Source organism: Lonchura striata, chromosome 21 (assembly GCF_050655825.1).
Source record: "Lonchura striata isolate lonStrDom1 chromosome 21, ASM5065582v1, whole genome shotgun sequence".
NCBI classification, from domain to species: Eukaryota; Metazoa; Chordata; class Aves; order Passeriformes; family Estrildidae; genus Lonchura; species Lonchura striata.
The window spans coordinates 7,038,788-7,056,310 of NC_140723.1; the positions used below are offsets into that span (position 1 = coordinate 7,038,788).

Genomic DNA, 17,523 nt, shown 5'->3' on the forward strand with positions numbered 1-17,523 from the left:
TCGGCGTGGGAAAGCTCACGCTGGCACACTCGCGGAGCTGCGGGCACGCACGAGTGTGTGCAGCTGCAGGCGTGCAAGCAGCACACGCGCTTGCACGACTGCGCCGCGTGCCCGTCCACAAGCACGCGTGGGGCTGCTGGTGGCCTCCCCGCGCTCGCCCACGCGTTTGCACGAGCGCGCTCGCCCCGCGTTGCTTTCGCCCTTGCACAAGCGGCCGCCGCCGGCATCGCGCCTTGCACGCTCGCCCCGGGACGCCACATCCCCTCCGGCCAGGGAGCCAGGGCTGCCTCGGGGGGATGCTGCCGGCAGCGCCGGGGCACGCGGGGCCCCCCAAACGGGGCTTGCGGCCCCCCGAAAGAGTTAAAGGAGGCGTGCGGGAAGCCCGTCCCTCCGCGGCCCCATTGGTTTCCCATCCCAGGTACATCCTTTGCTCGTCACCCTCGCTAGGCCGCGGCGGCGTCACGAGCGGTGCCGGGGCTCAGCGGGCGCTCGCCCCATCGGGGCCGGGCCGGCGGGAGCGGGGTAACGGCCATGGTGAGTGAGGGGGCCCGGCGACACCCCGAAATCTGGGGGTGGTTGAGTAGGGGCCGCTTGGCCAAAGCGGGGCGCCGGGTGATGTATTTGCCGTGGGATGCTCTTTGTAACCCCATAGGACCCCCCCACTGCATCCCGGGGTACCCCCGGCGTCCCCGCTGGTCACCCTTTGGATCCCCGAGGATCTCCGTGAGACCCTCATTGGACCCTTAAGCGGTCTCCCATTGCATCCCAAGGACCCCCCTAAGACACCCCCAGGGACCCCCGCTGCACCCCCGAGCACCCCTGGGTGCCCCACTCGGGCCCCCCCAGCGGCGTTTTCTTTGTGGCGGGTGGGGTCAGCAGGTGGGGACCCCAAAGTGGGTGCCCCCCTCTGGGTGCCTCCTCAAGCCCCTCGGCGCCCCCAAATCCACTCTTGACCCAGACCCGCGGGGGTTTGCACCTTGTTTCCATCGGCAAAGGGAGGGGGGCGCCCCCCACCCAACTGAACCCACTCTTGTGGGGCTGTTTTCGAGCACCCCCAAACTGGGTTGTACTTCTCCCTATTTATTTATTTATTTATTTATTTTCGGTAAAGTTTAACTCTTTTTTGAGTGCTTTTTAAGCTTTTCTTTAAAAATTACTCAATCTGCACAGTCAGGGTTCCCTACACAACTAGGAGCTCCCCCAAAACCCTGATTAACACCGGCACCCCTGATTAACACCAGAAGTTGCTAATTACCCCCCGGACATCCTAATTAGCAAGCTGAGCCTCGCTGGGCGCTGGCTGTAGAGGTGCGGGGGCACCCATGGGTGCTGGGGGGTGGGGCGGGTGGGCACCGCTTTGCCAGGCGGGGCTTTGGGGGTGACTTGGGGGGCTCAGGGTGGTGTCGGGGCGTCGGAGGGGCTGGGGGAAGGCGAGGAATCGCCATGGCGATCGTGGCTGCGGTTGCTCCGAAATGGCGCCCGGACGGGAATTGAAAGCAGCCGGCGGAGGCGCGGGGTGCCCGGTACCGGAGCGGGGCTCCCCCGGCGGGGCAGAACCGGGCCCTGGGGGACCCCCGGGCCTGGCTGGGGGTGTGCGGGCTCCGAGCACGTGGGGCTTATTGTTTATAGAGCGAAGGAGAGATTTGGGGTAAAAGCAGGGTATTTAATGCCGGGGTTTTTGTAAGTTGTATAGAGGGTGAAACTCCCGTGCGCGGGGGGTTAAAGTGTGGGTGTCCCCCCACCCTGTTGGAGCGGGGAGAATGCGTTTTTATTAGGATTGAAGTAAATAACGGCTTGGAGAGGGGAGTGTGTGACAAAATCTATCCCATTTTTCCCCCCAAAAAGGGGTGCTCCTGCTTCACCTGCTGGAGAGGGTGAGGAGCACCCCGAGGTGCTACTATGTCCTCAGTGTGAAGGATATGGGTGTTAAAAAAATACCTCCTGGGCCCAGTTTCCCCTCAAATTAAGGATGCTGGGGGTCGATCCCAGTGCCTCTCGGAGGTGTTTGGGGGAACTCGGGCTCAGTTTGGGTTCTCTAATGGCTGGTACCGGGTTGAGCCAGCACATCTCTTGTGAAAGGAGAACAGAAAGGGATTCATTTTTTTGTCTTTTTCCTGGTTTTCGGGCTGGGGTAGGCAGGGTGGGGGATAGCTGAGGAAAAAAAGATTGCATTTCCTCAGGAAATGGAGTGAAAGCTGGGATTCCAGGAATTTGGTGTTGCGGAGCCGTGGAGGCTTCATGAATCCCCCCCACCGTGTGAGCGGTGATTTGTGCGCGGAGCTGCCAATTTCAGCCATGTGCGAAGTACTAAAATAGGTGGGAAAAAAAGTGAAAGGGGTTGGGAAAAAATAGGATCTAAACAGAGATTTTCCCCACGATAAAATCTTGCAGTTGAGGCTCTTTCGTCTCACGGTTCTCAGGCTCCAGGCGGGCGCCCAGGGGAGATTTTGGGGCCGCAAACAGAGATTTCGGTACAACCAAGGAGGGAAACCACATCTTTGTTTTAACCCTTTTTCTTCCCCAGGTGGGTTTTGTGGTTAATTAAACTGAGGCTGGGATTTGGGATCCGGGGAGAGAATGAGACTTGTTATTAAGCGTGCAAAGGGAGGTTTGGGAATGCTGCTATTGGAAACAAACCGGTGCTTTCATTCTGCCAGGAGAAATTGAGGCTCGGCTTTGCGGGGTTTGGATCAACTCATCCCTTTGGGATTGATGGCAGCGGGATGGGGGCATCCAGATGGGTTTAAACCCCCTCCTTGTGCTGATTGCGGGTGAAGGGTTCTGAGTGGTGCCGCTCGGGCCATCGGTGGCAGGGTCAAGGTGGATTTTGGGGTGCTCAGCCCCTCGGTGGGGAGTGGAGGGTTGTTTGCTCCATCGGGAGACAATCTGGCTGGATGGCAGGGCAGTGCCAGGGGGAAGGAAGCAGCGGCGGCAGCGCGATAAGGGCCGGCTGCCAACCCGGGAGGTTTTCCTTGTTTTTCTGCCGGGGATGAGATAAGAGCCGGGCACTGGCACAAGATAATGCCCGGAGGACACGGCGCCGGGAGGGATCCCGTCCACAGCTGAAATTCCTGGTGCTGTCTCCTTTGGGTGCTCGCAGGGACTTCTCCGGCTGTTTCAGGGTGCGCGGGGTTCGCAGATGGGGCGTTGAGCGCGAGCGAGCCGGGAGTGTCAGGGAGAAAAGCCATTTTCTCTGCTGCCAGCCTCTCCCAGGTGCCTGGCACTACGGGATTCCCTGGCACAGGGGGGTCGCTCTCCCCACTGCAGGGCGGAGGTGGATCCGGCTTCATTCCAGGCTGAAGGGGAGGTTGCACAACCCGGCCCCGGGGGAAAGTGAGGCGGGTTCGGGCTTTGCTCAGCTCTTGGCTCCGGCCCTCTGTGCTTTCCATAACCATCCTCCGGCTTTGTGTAGTGCTCTGCTACCTCGGAGCTATTCGGGATTTTGCTCCCCGGAGGAGGAGGTGGCTTTAAAAGGTGTGTAAACTTTCCTTGTCCTTCATTTCTTCCTCATTCCCGGGCCACTGAGCACCTCTGATCTCCCTGTGCAGATGTCGACCTACAAGCGGGCAACGCTGGATGATGAAGACCCCCTGGAGTCCCTTGGTGATGGTGATGGATACCCCAATGGCTTTCAGGTATAGCTTCATGTGTCTATTAGGAGGGAAAAGGGGATTTTGTGTCCTGGCAAGCAGCAGAGGGGGGTGCAGAAGGGCTTTTTACCTTTGACCAGTGTCTGGGGGATAAAGTCCAGTGTGGGCAGTGCCATGCTGCCTCCTGCCACTGCTGCCCTTCGCTCCCTTTCTGGCACAGGGAGCCAGCAGGGCCATATCCTGCCTGCGCTGTTTCAACACTCCACCTCCCAGTTTTTCTGCTGCCAAACCCCTTCCCAGCATGGTTGGGGTGAGCAATTATCAAAGCACTGGGAGTTTTGTCCCCACACAAAAGGAGATTAGGTTAATTCCTCCCCAAGCAGTGGAAAAGCAGCTTAAAGAGGGCCAAGGGTGGCAAGAAAAAACCCCACTGCTGCCAGTGTCCAGCCTCACCGGGAAAGGTTCAGGTCTGGAGAGACCCTCTGTGTTGTGGCACCAGCCCCAGCTCCATCAGTCTCTAGAATGGTGGTTTCTGCCCCAAATGTGTTTTTACTTTTCCCGGCGGGGCTGTCTCCGCTTGCGGTCACATCGAGATGTTTCCTGGGGATGTTTTTTGGCTGAGTGGGAGTATCCTGTTAAGGCACTTTTCGACGCAGCCCCCACCCTGTCCCAGTGCTGGCAGTGGGGACGGGGATAGCCGTGGGGTTATGCTGTGCTCGAGGAAGGGTTCAGGGTGGCACGGGACAGCAGGTGAGCCCTCCAAAGCACTCGTCCCGCTCCCTTTCCTGCCATTGTGCCGCCCTTCCTGCTCGGTTTCTGGAAGGCAGCTGCTGCCTTTCCCAGCCCAATCCATGACGGATCCCTTGCCGGGGCTAAATTTCTGCTGTGGGCTGCGGGAAGCAAAATGGGGGCTGCGTCAGTGAGTTTTTCTGCCAGCGGGGAGACGACGCTGCTCTTCCCGCAGGTGAACTTCCGCGGCTCCCGGGGCAGCCGGGGGTGCTGGGCCGAGCGGACGCGTGCTGAGAAGCAGCTGGTGGTGCTGGTGGGGGTGCTGGCAGTGCTGCTCGTGGCCTGTCTGCTGGGACTCATCTTCCAGTACAGAGCCAGTAAGTCCTTTGCTCATTTTTTGGGGGCCAAAGCCCTCCCAGGAAAGGGAGGATTCTCGGCTCGGCCTCTGCATGCGAACACCAAGGCAGAGCGGCTTATCTGAGCAACCAGTGGGGGGGATGGTTTGTTCAAGCTTTGAGCAAACAACTGCACACGGGATCCTGCCCCCTTGACCAGAGTGGGTTGCTGGGGATCTGCCCTGCAGAATCTTGCCCTGCAAGTGGGGGGATACTTACCTATACCTGTCACTCCAGGACAGGATTCTTGGGTATCAAACAGGATGTTCAGGTGTGGGGTGGTATCTTTGGGCTCAAGACAGGATGGTCACCTGCACCCCTTCACCCCAGGGCAAGATGCTCAGATGCAGGATAAGGTGTTTCTGATCCTTTATCCTGGAGCTTGATGCCTGAGCACAGGCTGGACCGTTTCTCTGCATCCTTCACCCCCGGGTGGATGACTGGGCACTGGGCAGGATCTTTGGACATAAGATGATTTGCTTGCCCTGGGGTGATTGGGCAGGATGCTCAGACGTAGGTCAGCATGCTGGTCCATATTGCTTGCCCTAGAGCAGGGTGGTAATGTACAAGGTGGGATGCTCAGGCACCAGGTGGGGTATTTTCCTGAATCCATCCTTCAGCTCAGGGCAGGATGCTCTGTGGTGCTGCTCACCATGCTGCAGCAGAGGAGCTGAACCTGTCCCTGTCCCATCAGGGCCACCCGCTGTGTGCCTGTCAGAAGCCTGCATCTCCATCACCAGCTCCATCCTCAGCTCGCTGGACCGTGCGGTGAACCCCTGTGAGGACTTCTTTAGCTACGCCTGCGGGGGCTGGATCAAGGCCAACCCCCTCCCTGACGGTCACTCGCGCTGGGGCACCTTCAACAACCTCTGGGAGCACAACCAGGCCATCATGAAGCACCTGCTGGGTGAGTGCATGGGAGCAGTGGGGCCCCGCAATGCTCAGGGACTCTGTTGGGTCCGGGGGATGCCAAAAACATATGCATGGGAATATGAGGTTGGAACTGAACTCCAGCGTCAAACCAGCCTGTGACACACAAGCTGTGAGGACATTGAGAAATGGATCCTGGCTGTGTTTGCTCTCCTAGATGCTCCTGAGATTTTTTGACTGTGGTGTTGCTAGTCTGTGGTGCTGAGTAGGGAAAAGGCCTCTGCTCTGTAAACCCCATGGTGGCATTCCCAAGAGCTCTGAAATTCAGGATGTGCGCTCCAGACTGCATCCAGAGGCTGTAGTGTCCCAGTATCACCCCAAGGACATGTATTTTCCTTGTTCTGTTACTTCCAGCCTTTGTGAGTAGCCTTTTGGGGGGCTGGCTGCCAGTATGGCCATTTTTGGGGGGCCAAAACTCTCCCAGCAAAGGGAGGGTCCTGGGCTCAGCCTCTGCGTGCGAATGCCTCAGCAGAGCGGCTTATCCGAGCAACCGGCGGGGACGGTTTGTTCAAGCTTTGAGCAAACAACTGGCTCCTTATCAGCACTTTCCACTGCACCAGAGCTGATTATCTGGAAAGAGAAGGTTTGGGAAGAGTGTTGTCTTTTGAGAGAAAGGGGGTGGTGCGGGAACAGCTTCGTCCCTGGCTTTTCCCGCAGAAATCTGGCGCTAGTTTTACCGGGAGAAGAGACTGGGCCTCCAGCCAAGTGGTCGCGGTCGGCATTTCCTTGAATTCCTTGGAGCTGAGGGACCTTTAGTTAATAAAACCACACAGCTGGGAAGCCAAAGGTGCAAGCTGTGTCATCAGGAAAATAAATAAAAAAAAACCCCAAAACCCTCTGGGAAAGCAGAATTTTAGCTGGGGAGATGAAAGGAAGGTTTTGGAGGCAGAGGAGAAAAATGGGTTTATTGTTCCTTTTTGCAGGAATAAATAATACAGGTCTAGGGGGCACCAGCACAGAGGCAAGGGCAGCACGTGGGGCTGGATGATGCTGGGAATATCAGAGCTGCTGGAAAAATAAAAATGCTTTTTATTTTTTCTTTTCTTTGTCTTTTGTCCCCAAAGAGTTGGAGCAGTCACTGTGGGTGGGAAAAGAGAGAGGGGGCAGGAGGCCAGGAAGGGATGAGGCCAATGGGATGCCCTTGGGGCATGGTGGCAACTACTGGGACAATCCTTGGCGCCTTTTTGGAGCCTAGCCTTGCCCCATAATGGGGCTGAATCCTTCTGGGTCCAGCAGATGCTCATCCCTGGAGCCCCATGTGTACCTCCCACAGAAAACACCACAGCCAATGTGTCCAGCGAGGCAGAACGCAAGGCACAGCGCTATTACCAAGCCTGCATGAATGAGAGCAAGATCGAGGAGCTGCGTGCCACCCCACTCATGGAACTCATCCAAAAGGTTTGTCCCAGTCCTTGAGGAAAAGCCATCTTCCCTCTTCAAAATGGGGGGGAAAAGCTCAGTCATGGGCAGTCCCAGCACTGTCCATACTCCATTGTTGGTGCTTCCTGCAGAAGAGCATCCCTCAAGTCAAGCAGGCAGAGGCAGAGATTTATAATCCTATAATGGGGCTTTTTAGCCCCTTTAACCCTTGCAAGCTTCACCCCAGGATGAATATTGAGGGAATATCGAAGCCATTTCAGGTGGCTGTTTGTTACTCAAAAGTTGGTTGCTGTCTGTCCCCAGCTGGGTGGCTGGAACATCACAGGTACCTGTGCCGGTGACAACTTCAACGAGACGCTGCGGGAGGTGACGGCGCACTACCGCACCTCGCCCTTCTTTTCCGTCTACGTCAGCGCCGACTCCAAGAACTCCAACAGCAACGTCATCCAGGTGGATCAGTCGGGGCTGGGCCTGCCATCGCGGGATTACTACCTGAACAAGACAGAGAATGAGAAGGTGAGGGTGTCAGGGGAAACGTGGGTTGGCTGGGGGGATGCAGTGTGTGGGTGGCACCTGCCATGCTGACCCCACCGTGCTGATCCCACCGTGCAGGTGCTCGCTGGGTACCTGAACTACATGGTGCAGCTGGGGATGTTCCTGGGAGGCACCGATGAGGAGTCCACGCGGCAGCAGATGCAGCAGATCCTGGACTTTGAGACGGCCTTGGCCAACATCACCATCCCGCAGGAGAAGCATCGGGATGAGGAGGTCATCTACCATAAAATGACAGTGGGAGACCTAAAGGTAGGAATGGAGCTGGCGAGTTTCCCCATTCTGCTGTGGTTCAGGAAGCGGGGTGAATGGGTGAAGATGACACAGCTCCTTTGGGAATCCTGACACCAGCTGACACAGCCTGGGAAGCTCTTGTGCAACAGCTTGGCCTACGTCCTCCTTGGGGAAATCCTACCCTGACCCTTCCTCCCAGCCTCTGGACCACCCCTAGAGCTAGCAACCATCCTAGTGCAGCAGTCCTCCTGGGATTGCTGCCCCTGGACGTCAGCCTGGTCCCAGTGTCCCCAGAGGGGCTGTAGCTTGTGTCAACATCTGACACCCACACCACTTTATTTTCCTTCTTTGTGGGAGGAAATTGTTTACTCCCCTTCAGCCTTTCAAGGACGCTGCTGTTACAGGAACTGGCCTCTGCAAAATCAGCTGAATGCATCAAATGGGGATTGATACAGCCAATTCCAGTTTAAGAAGCAGCTGCCACCCCCTGTGATGGTTTTTAGGTTCATAGCAGCACTGTGGCTTTTGCAGGAGCTGGCACCGGCTGTGGACTGGATGCCCTTCCTCTCCACAGTCTTCTACCCCGTGGAGCTCAACGAGTCAGAGCCCGTTGTGGTCTATGCCAAGGAGTACCTGGAGCAGGTCTCTGACCTCATCCTGGCCACGGATAAGTGGTGAGAATCCCCAGCCTGTACCAAGACCCAGGTACCCAGGGTGGGCAGGAATGTGCTGCTGCCTACTCACCACCTCTCACCATAGTCTCCTCAACAACTACATGATCTGGAACCTGGTGCGGAAAACCAGCCCGCTCCTTGACCAGCGCTTCCGGGATGCTGAGGAAAAATTCATGGAAGTGATGTATGGGACAAAAAAGGTGAGGGTGAAGTCCCTTAGTGCACCATAATCACATTGAAATGTTGATGGCTTTTTATGTCAAGGCCCTCTTATGTGGCATCCAAACAATAGAAATGTGGGGCAGCTTTTGGGGTGGCAGAGGGTTGGATGGGCCAAGTGGAGCAAGGGGGTGGGAATGTGGAGGGCTTTGTTCCATGCCACCACTGATGACCACCTCCTGTCCCATGCAGAGCTGCCTCCCACGCTGGAAGTTTTGCATCAGTGACACGGACAACAACCTGGGCTTCGCCCTGGGGGCCATGTTTGTCAAGGCCACTTTTGCTGAGGACAGCAAGCAGGTGGTACGTCCCCAAGACAGCAGCGTGCGAGTCCCTGGTGCTGGGCAAGCCTCTACAGTGGTGGAACTGTTGGGGCAGACAGTGTTTCTCTGTCTACCCTATTGCGTTCACTGTGCATCTCCGTATGCTGGGTTTTTCGCCATGTGTTGTCTTGGCCTCCCAGCCTCTTCCTCCCTGTGGTGTGAAGGTCCTTGACCTCTCTGGGACAGGAAGCCAGCTCTTTGGACTGACACTGTGCTGCCTTGTTTTGTCTAGGCGGAGGAAATGATTGCGGAGATTAAAACTGCCTTCGAGGAAAGCCTGGAGACCCTGCAGTGGATGGATGAAGAGACGAGGAAATCAGCCAAAGAGAAGGTGAGGTGCTGGTGGCTGCGCTGGGGAGAGGGTGAGGGTGGATGATGGTGTAACAGGGTGAGCCTGTCTTCCATACCTGGCACTGAGAGCACTCTGGTCTTTGTCACCCTCCAGGCAGATGCCATCTACAACATGATTGGCTATCCCAAATTCATCATGGACCCCAAGGAGCTGGATAAAGTATTTAATGATGTGAGTTGGTCAGATACGTCCCCTGGGTCTTCTATAGGATGTACAGGATGTATCTGTATCATTGTGGCCTCAGGGCAGCCTTGAACCCCAGGTTCCTCCAGAAAGGTCTCACTTGATGTCCTTGGCCCCTTCTCTCAGGACTTCTCAGAGAACTGTGGGCCAGTCCTGGGGTGGCTGGGGCTCTTGGGATCCCTGCCCGGGAAAAGGAGGAGCCGTTTTCCGTAATGGTGATTCATTGCCCTCCAGAGACTCCACAGATGTTGGAGAGGAGGAGAAACAGGAGAAGCCATAACTCTGCTAGCTCTGGAGGCTCAGACATGACTGTGAAGGGAGGAGTGGGGCTGGGCGATCAGCACACACCACTCACTCCTTGTTCTTTTACAGTACGAGGCCGTGTCCGACCTCTATTTTGAGAACGTCATGCAGTTTTACAACTTCTCAGCCAGGGTCACGGCTGACCAACTCCGGAAACCGCCAAACCGGGACCAGTAAGTCTTCTGCTCCACTTCCTTGTTGTACTCAGTGGGGAATATCAGCATATCTGGAGCACTGGGATTTGGTTCCACCAGCTTGTACCAGTTTTGGGGAGATAAATTTAGGACAACGGCTTTGGGCTTTGCAACAAAAGTGGATGTTGTTGGATCAAAGGCTGCTGATGGTTTATGTTGGCCATGTTTGTGTTCCTGCAGATGGAGCATGACACCTCCGACGGTCAACGCATATTACTCTCCTACCAAAAATGAGATTGTCTTCCCTGCTGGCATCCTCCAGGCCCCCTTTTACACCCGTGCATCCCCCAAGTAAGAGCCATGGGAAAACAGAGAGGGCAGGATGCCCAGCTTTCCTCCTATATGCACATCTTTGGCTAAGTTTCACAGCTGTGAAGAGCAGAAACTGTTTTCTTAACCTCTGCATTGCCCTCCTGCAGGTCCCTGAATTTTGGTGGGATTGGTGTGGTGGTGGGCCATGAGTTGACACATGCCTTCGATGACCAAGGTATGACCATGGCCAGGTGGGTGGGCAGCTGGAGGGGTGGCAGGTATGAGATGAAGAATCCACTATGTTTTTGTAGGCCGGGAATATGACAAAGATGGCAACCTGCGTCCCTGGTGGAAGAATTCCTCAGTGGAGGCCTTCAAGCATCAGACAGCGTGCATGGTGGAGCAGTATGGCAACTACACTGTCAATGGTGAGGCAGTCAATGGCAAGCACACCCTCGGGGAGAACATCGCTGACAACGGGGGCCTCAAGGCTGCCTACCGGGTAGGACCACGGGGCAGGGGAGATTTGAAGTGGGACATGGTGTGGTGGGATTTGTGTTGTCTCCTGAGCCCACTGTGCTCCCTGGTTTTCAGGCATATCAAAACTGGTTGAAAAAGAATGGGGATGAAGAAACACTCCCAACTCTCGGCCTCACCAACTACCAGCTCTTCTTCGTTGGCTTTGCACAGGTAGGTCATGTGGTGACCTTGGGAGGGTGGGCACACAGATTTTTGGAGGTGGAGCATGCTCAGATGGGATTGGGAGGGTGTGATGGCAAAACAGAGTCCTCCAGAGATGTTGTAGTGGATGGAAAATGAGGTTGGGGTGGTGCTGGTTACAGAGGAAGACAAAGCTGCAGCTCGAGCTGCCTTGGCCCCCATCACACAGGCAGAAAGGTTGGATTCAGCACTGGACTGGCCCCATGGTGATCAGTGTCAGTCTTCAGGCTCCCTGTGCTCCGTTTGCAGGTGTGGTGCTCAGTTCGCACACCAGAGAGCTCGCATGAGGGGCTCATCACCGACCCCCACAGCCCCTCACGTTTCCGTGTCATCGGCACCGTCTCCAACTCCCCGGAGTTCGCGGAGCACTTCAGCTGCCCCCCGGGCTCCCCCATGAACCCCCTCAAGAAGTGTGAAGTCTGGTGATGGGCAAGTGCCCAAGGGAACCAGCTTTGTCCTCTGCCAACAGCTGGGCTTCCCAGTCCTTTGAGGCTCAAACCACTTCTCCATGCCACGGAGAGCCCGACTCTTCAGCCGGAGCAGTGTCTGTGCCCCTGGCATTGTCCGAGGTTCAATCCACTGTGAAAACTCCTCATCCCCCTGCTTTTTGGTGAAATGACTTCAGTTTGGGGGTCTCTTCTTTCCCACCATGACCGGGCCAAGTGCCGAGGCACAGGCATCCGTGGGCACTGCCTGTATTTACGCATACAGCGCTCCAGCCTGACCCACCGCCTGGAAACCCCCTCTGTTTTGGAGGTGATAAAGGGAACCCCCAGCAGCAGCAGGTTTGTTTGCGTGTCTAAATACAAATGATGTACCACCTTCTCTCCAAAGATGCGCACACGAGGGTGGAAAATATTTTAAGATATATTTTTTTGGGGGGGAAAATACATATATTTTTTTCATGTGTTGTAGAATACACTGGAAATTTTCAGGGAAAATGCATTTTAAAGCCTTTTTTAAGTAAAATATTAGTATATTTATTAATTTTTTTTTTACTTAGTGCAGCCGTAGGTGCAGTACCCCGTGGTGACAGTCCCTTGGCCAGGGAAGCTGGGTAGGGCTGTGGATAACTTTCCAGTCTTGGATCCTATGTTTCTCTGGGAGGGACTATCCTCAGAGGATGCTGATGGGAAACTTAGGGACAGCAGGTCTGGGGACAGGGCTGGAGGATGCTGCAAGTCACAGAGGCTGTGCTGGGATACTGCAGCTCCTGGGATTAACTTTAATTTCAGAGTGTAAAGGGAAAAATTGACGTAACCAAAGATGTAACCAAGGTGGTGATGGGGTGGATGAAGCATCCTGTTCTCTCTCCTGTCTCCTCTGAAGCCAGGCCAGCCAGGATTTCCTGGCCCTAAAGCTTCCCAGACAAGTGCAGGCGGTTCCTGCCGTTGCTTCTCTCATGCCAAGCCTGCCCTCTGCCCGGGAAACTGCAAGCCCCGAAAGCACCATGTGCCCCCAAAACTCTGCCCCTCCACAGCTGGTTTGGCACCAGTGTGAGAAGTGATCAGGATGGGGCTGAGGGACTTTTTTAAGGGATGTTTTTAATACTTGTTTTGAGGGGAAAGCACTGCCAGGAGCTCAGGTGCTGTGTGTTGTTGTCTTGCTCTAGACAAAGTAGAGACATAGAGGGAGTTTTTAATATTTATATGTAAAGGGAGGGATGGAAGGGGCTGGTTTTTTGTAACTATTTTTTCACCCTACGCATGAGGCTTGTTGTAATTGAAATAATAAATACTTTTTACTGGATTTGGAGCTGATCACGATTCGAATTTTCTTAGAGCAGGAGGGTCTGCATCCATTTATTTGTGCTCTTCTCCCTGTCTACACCACTGAGACTGTCCCGTGCTGACAAAAATGAGCCAACGAGGCTTTTCCCAGCCTGTGCCTGGTGACTTCTGCCTCTCTTGGAAGCTAAATCCTGGGGTTTTTGCCCAAAAACCTCACTCTCACTGTGGGTGGCTTTTTGCTTTCCATCTCCATGGCATGGCCCCACACATCTCCCTGGCAGGGAGGTCTTTCCCAGATGCTTTTCCTTCCTCCTTCTGGGTGAGTTTTGGCTGGCTGGGCTGCGGTTGGATCCAGCGGTACAGGCCCTGTGCAGGTTTCCCTCCAAACTCCCTTATTTATGGCTTGGTGATGCTGCTAGGATGGTGCCAGCTCCATAACAGGCCAACATTTACTCTGAGCAGATGCTCCATGGCTTCATCAGGCTTGCCCAAAAAATGCAAGGCAGGACCTGGACTGCTAGCTCCCTGCAAGCCTCACCCCAGCAACTGGCAGGGCTGATGCTCATTAACCACACCAAGTGCTGGGTACTCCTTTGCTATTTAACCTTGGAATTGTTACTGGGGCCTGGATTTGGGGCAAAACTAGGAGGCTGCAGCCCACTGATAGCAAACTTTTGTGAATACAGAGTGTTTCTGTTGCTGGCATGGGCAGGACTGAGCCAGCAGTGAGCTGGGGACATGGGTGCTGCATAAATAAGACATGAAAATACCTCTCTGACTCTTTTTACTGTGTTTTCTCACCCAGATGGAATGGAAATGTAGTAATAGCACTCGGTGTGAGCACGACTCAGTGTGAGGCCCTCGGTTTCCTGCAGCGCTGAGAGCGGCCGTGGCCGTTGTTTTCCCTGAGATCTGCCTGGAAATGGCACAAACCCGCAGAGGGCGGTGGAGCCGAGAAAATCGCTGCCTGCACACTCCAGTGCTTGGCTGGCAGGAACCAGTGATGTTACCGGAGTCCTATTTTGGTCTGGATGTGGCTCCACATGTTTAAATTGTGGTGGAATACCTGCATTCCTAGGGAAAGAGAAGAACAGCGTGGGTGTAAGGCAAAGAGGAATAGAGTGGGGCTGGGGTGAGAGGGTGTTTTCCCAGCTGCAAAGGAGCAAGGAAGGGAGCACAGGCATCACATGCAGATGCTGTTAGAAGTGGTTTAACCATCCAAACAGAAAACACTTTGGCTCTCTGGGCCTTATTTGCCAGGAGGGAGCAGGCAAATGATGGCTCAGGGACAGCCCCAGGGCAGGAAGGACTTTGAGGGTGACCATGAGCTGTGTCTAGTAGGGGACACCGTGGTCAAGGCTGCCCATGCCGGGTGCAGGTAGAGAGGGTTTTCCTCCCTGGGAGGCTGCAGGCACAGGGAGAGTGGGCAGGAGGTGAATCATCCTGCTCTGTGCCAGCGCCTGGTGTGGGCTTGCCTGGTCCTGGGTGGTATTTGCTTTATTTTGCGCTCAGCTGTGCCCTGGAGGGCTTGCCGAGGGCTTAGCCTGGGCAGGGAGAAGAATGGGGAAAGCTCCAAGCAGGACCTTTTTGGTTTTCTTTTTTTTTTTAAATGTTGGGTGTTTTTTTTTTCTCTGGAGGGCATTGGAAGAGGAACAGTGCAGGAAAAGCAGAAGCCAAAAGAGGGAGGTGCTGCTGTGCAGTGCTGGGTGAAAGCAGGCACCTGGAGCATGCTGGAGCCTACAAACAGAGCTGGCAATGGGGGCTGTTCATAGGTTTGGTGGGGCCAAGACAGCTGATGAGAGGTGAGAGGCTGAACCCAACCATCTGAACTGCCCCTCTCCTTCCTGCTTTGTTCCCTCCAGGTAGGATCTGATCCCTGACACATCACAACAGTACTGAGGTTACCTAGTGAGACAACTGGATTTTAGGGCCAAAAGCTTCCCTGAACAAACCATACCTTCTTGAAGGCAGGAGGATGGGGAGTGGGAGGTGGAGAGCAGGTTTCTAAATCCCACCTTGCAGCTGGGACCTGCTCATTCTGATCACTGAGTTTTCACTCAGAGCCAAGTTGAGTCAACAGGAAGGCTGTATCTCCTCACTTCTCCTCACTCCCAGGACCGTGGCTTTGTGCTTTACACTTTTCTCACTTTATGCTTTCTCTTCATTAGCATCCCTTCAGGGGATACCCCAATCCTGTATTTTCTTAAATTCACCAACAGCTCCAGCATTCCTGTGCTGTGGGGTTGTGTTTCTGCTGTGGCAGGTACATGAGAGACGGGTGGGACTGGAAAAAGGGCTGGTGATGCTCTGAAACAGGAACTCAACACTGTAGGTTCCAGCTGCCCACGGTGACACATCGGTCCCCAGGTGCTAACAGAGCTAGCAGGAAAAGAGGAGGAAAAACAAAATGGAGAGGTGGAAAGAAGGGTGTGAATCCAGCTGGAACTCGCTCAGGCTCTAAAATCTTCAGGATTTGTTGACCAAATCATCCTACATAGGGTAGAAGGGAGACATATCTGCTTTTTCTTCTCATGAAAAAATACAAAGAAGGGAAAAATATGGCTGGGGGAAGACTTTGACTCTGTAAGGGTTTTAAGGCAGAGCTGGGAGCCTGGCTCTTTCATCTGGCCAGCACATTTTGGGAGCTTCAGCAGACAATATGGTGGAAATGCCATTTTTTTTTTCCTGTCTAAACAGGCAAAAAGTGTTATATCAAAAGATCCTGGAGTTCGGAAGCTCTTTCGCAGCTGTGTTTACAGGCAGCTATTTCTGTAGAACAGAGGCAGCCATGGATGTCAATTTGCTTTTGATATTAATTTCCATCCATGCAAAGGGGGATAGCTGGAGAGGGACCATGCCAGAAGGTGGTCATGGAATGGTACCAGCCCCCCCAGAACACACAGCTCTACTTGCATCCTCCAAATAATAACAGCCAAGTCTTTACCAACTGTGGAGGAAGAATTGTCTTCCCAGCAGGAGAGGTGTGCTGTGAACACAGCAGCTCTCTGGGATGCTGGGAGATCTATTAGTACCAGGGAAAATTCCATACCATGACCTTGACTCCCATTTTTGGGGAGTGGAGGAGTACCTGGCCTTTCTTTTTAGTCATTCTTATTTATCTCTTCAGTTTTCATGGTGGGGAATTAGTTAATATGGCAGGCTGAAGGCTTCTGAGGAAAACTGACTCAGAAAAAACAGCCACAGCCCCCTCTAGATAGTTGTTCCTGGATTCAAATATAAATATTCCCCAGTCAGGACTTTACAGGCTCGCAGGGCTTGGTTGGGCTGTTTCCCCTCAAAAAGAAATCTCAGTGTTTCCTATGTCCCCCCATTTCTCACAGGCATTGTGAGGTATGTATGAGCTCACCTCCTCCCAAGTATTTCCCTTACCCCAAAGCAGAACAAAGAGCACAGAAAGGGACACTGAGCAGCACATGATCACCTTCCCCTGCCCCACTAATGCCTGCAGGCACTGCAGGAGGTGGCTGTACCTTCCGGGGTAGCGTGTGAGTAAGAAATAAAGTATTCCAGTTGCAGGGCTGCTTTTAATGGAGACCTGCATGGCAGCTCCCAGTTTCCTTCTGAGAACACACCTCACCTGCCCTGCACAACCCCGTTGTTCAATAACTCAGAGTCTGACTCCAAAGGGAAAACATACTCAATGCACTTCTACTACCTTTTGCCCACTGTGCTGAGTTCTGCCCCAGTGAACAGCACCCAGTCCAGATTCTCCACTGTCAGATTTATTTTTAAAATTCAAAATTACTTCTCTGCACATAAACAGGACCATTGCACAAACAGGGACGGATGTGACTTCTCAGGTAGGTTTTCTTTAGTGCACAAGACCTCTTCTCTCAGCTTGTGATTATACTAGCTACTCTCCAGGTGGCTGAATACACCATCATGAGAGCTGTTCACTTCAGTAAAAGAAGCTTTTTACATTTAAGTGTTTATTTGTGATTGAATTAAAGCATTATCTTCCTCCTAAACTTGCAGCTGCTCAGAATTTGCAGCAGACAGGACACAAAGAAGCTCTGGGAAGGTTTCCTAGAGCAGCACCCCAGGCTGGTGACTGGGGCCACAATACCTGTGGGCACAGCAAAGGTGCTGGGAGTGTCTCCCTGGGATGTGCGGCGCAGCTGGAATGTTGGAAGGTGCCAGCGGGTTGGAATGAGCCCCCGGCAGCCAGCGGCAAGGCAGGACAAGTCAGGACAATCTGGCAGCTGCCGGAATCTGTTGTGAGGTGCTTTTTATCTCCCTGAGATGGTACAAACCGCCTTGGCCGCTGCCGAGCTCAGGTGGTGGCCGTGAGGAGGGTTCTGCAGGTTAGGTGTGAAATGGTGAGCATGGTGGTGGTGGTGTGGGGCCTGATGGCTTGGTGTGACCTGGGGTTAGGTGGAAATGTCTCCCCACATGGGCAAGTCTGGAGGTGCCCCACTGCCACGGGTGGGCTGCCTTGGGGGTCCCTCACAGCCACCCTGTCACCCTCAGGACCGTCTGCCCTCGTGAGGGGCTGCAGTGTGGCCTCTGTCAGCTGCCCCAGGAGCTGGGAATTGGGGCTGGGAGCTGTAGGGCTGGTAATGGAAATAGGGGAGAGGTTTTTTGGTAAGCCCCTTCCTCGGGCCCGCGGTAGGGTGGAGACTGCAGGACCCCACACAGCCAAGGAGGTCCCAGGCTTCCATGCTGCATTCAGGGCTGCCGGCCCTCACCATGCCTCAGGGGGGCTGCGGTGCTGCCCTTTCCTCCAGAAGCCAGCAACTGGG

The 17,523-nt window shown here is 54.5% G+C and overlaps 1 protein-coding gene across 6 annotated transcripts; it reads left to right on the forward strand.

Annotated features, from left to right (window-relative positions):
* The first annotated feature begins 445 nt into the window (after positions 1 to 445).
* ECE1 (endothelin converting enzyme 1) lies at positions 446 to 12,779 on the forward strand. 6 transcript variants are annotated; one of them, XM_021537886.4, is made up of 19 exons: positions 446 to 2,524; positions 3,268 to 3,474; positions 3,549 to 3,635; positions 4,555 to 4,696; positions 5,409 to 5,621; positions 6,918 to 7,042; positions 7,328 to 7,540; positions 7,637 to 7,828; positions 8,342 to 8,484; positions 8,570 to 8,684; positions 8,896 to 9,006; positions 9,259 to 9,357; positions 9,472 to 9,549; positions 9,934 to 10,037; positions 10,239 to 10,349; positions 10,478 to 10,545; positions 10,622 to 10,812; positions 10,905 to 11,000; positions 11,280 to 12,779. In XM_021537886.4, exons 3-19 carry the CDS (start codon positions 3,549 to 3,551, stop codon positions 11,454 to 11,456), a joined length of 2,265 nt encoding a protein of 754 aa, XP_021393561.2. In that variant the 5' UTR covers positions 446 to 2,524; positions 3,268 to 3,474; the 3' UTR covers positions 11,457 to 12,779. The 6 variants fall into 6 exon arrangements, with proteins under 6 accessions (XP_021393561.2, XP_085414618.1, XP_085414619.1 ...); XM_085558492.1 differs by having other exon boundaries at positions 3,413 to 3,474; XM_085558493.1 differs by lacking the exon at positions 3,268 to 3,474.
* Positions 12,780 to 17,523: the final 4,744 nt, after the last annotated feature.

Excerpts from the sequence above, each read along its gene's own strand:
- ECE1 (XM_021537885.3), top strand. Across the intron at positions 9,007-9,258 it reads CTGAGGACAGCAAGCAGGTG|GCGGAGGAAATGATTGCGGA; the intron begins GTACGTCCCCAA and ends TGTTTTGTCTAG. Across the intron at positions 9,358-9,471 it reads GGAAATCAGCCAAAGAGAAG|GCAGATGCCATCTACAACAT; the intron begins GTGAGGTGCTGG and ends GTCACCCTCCAG.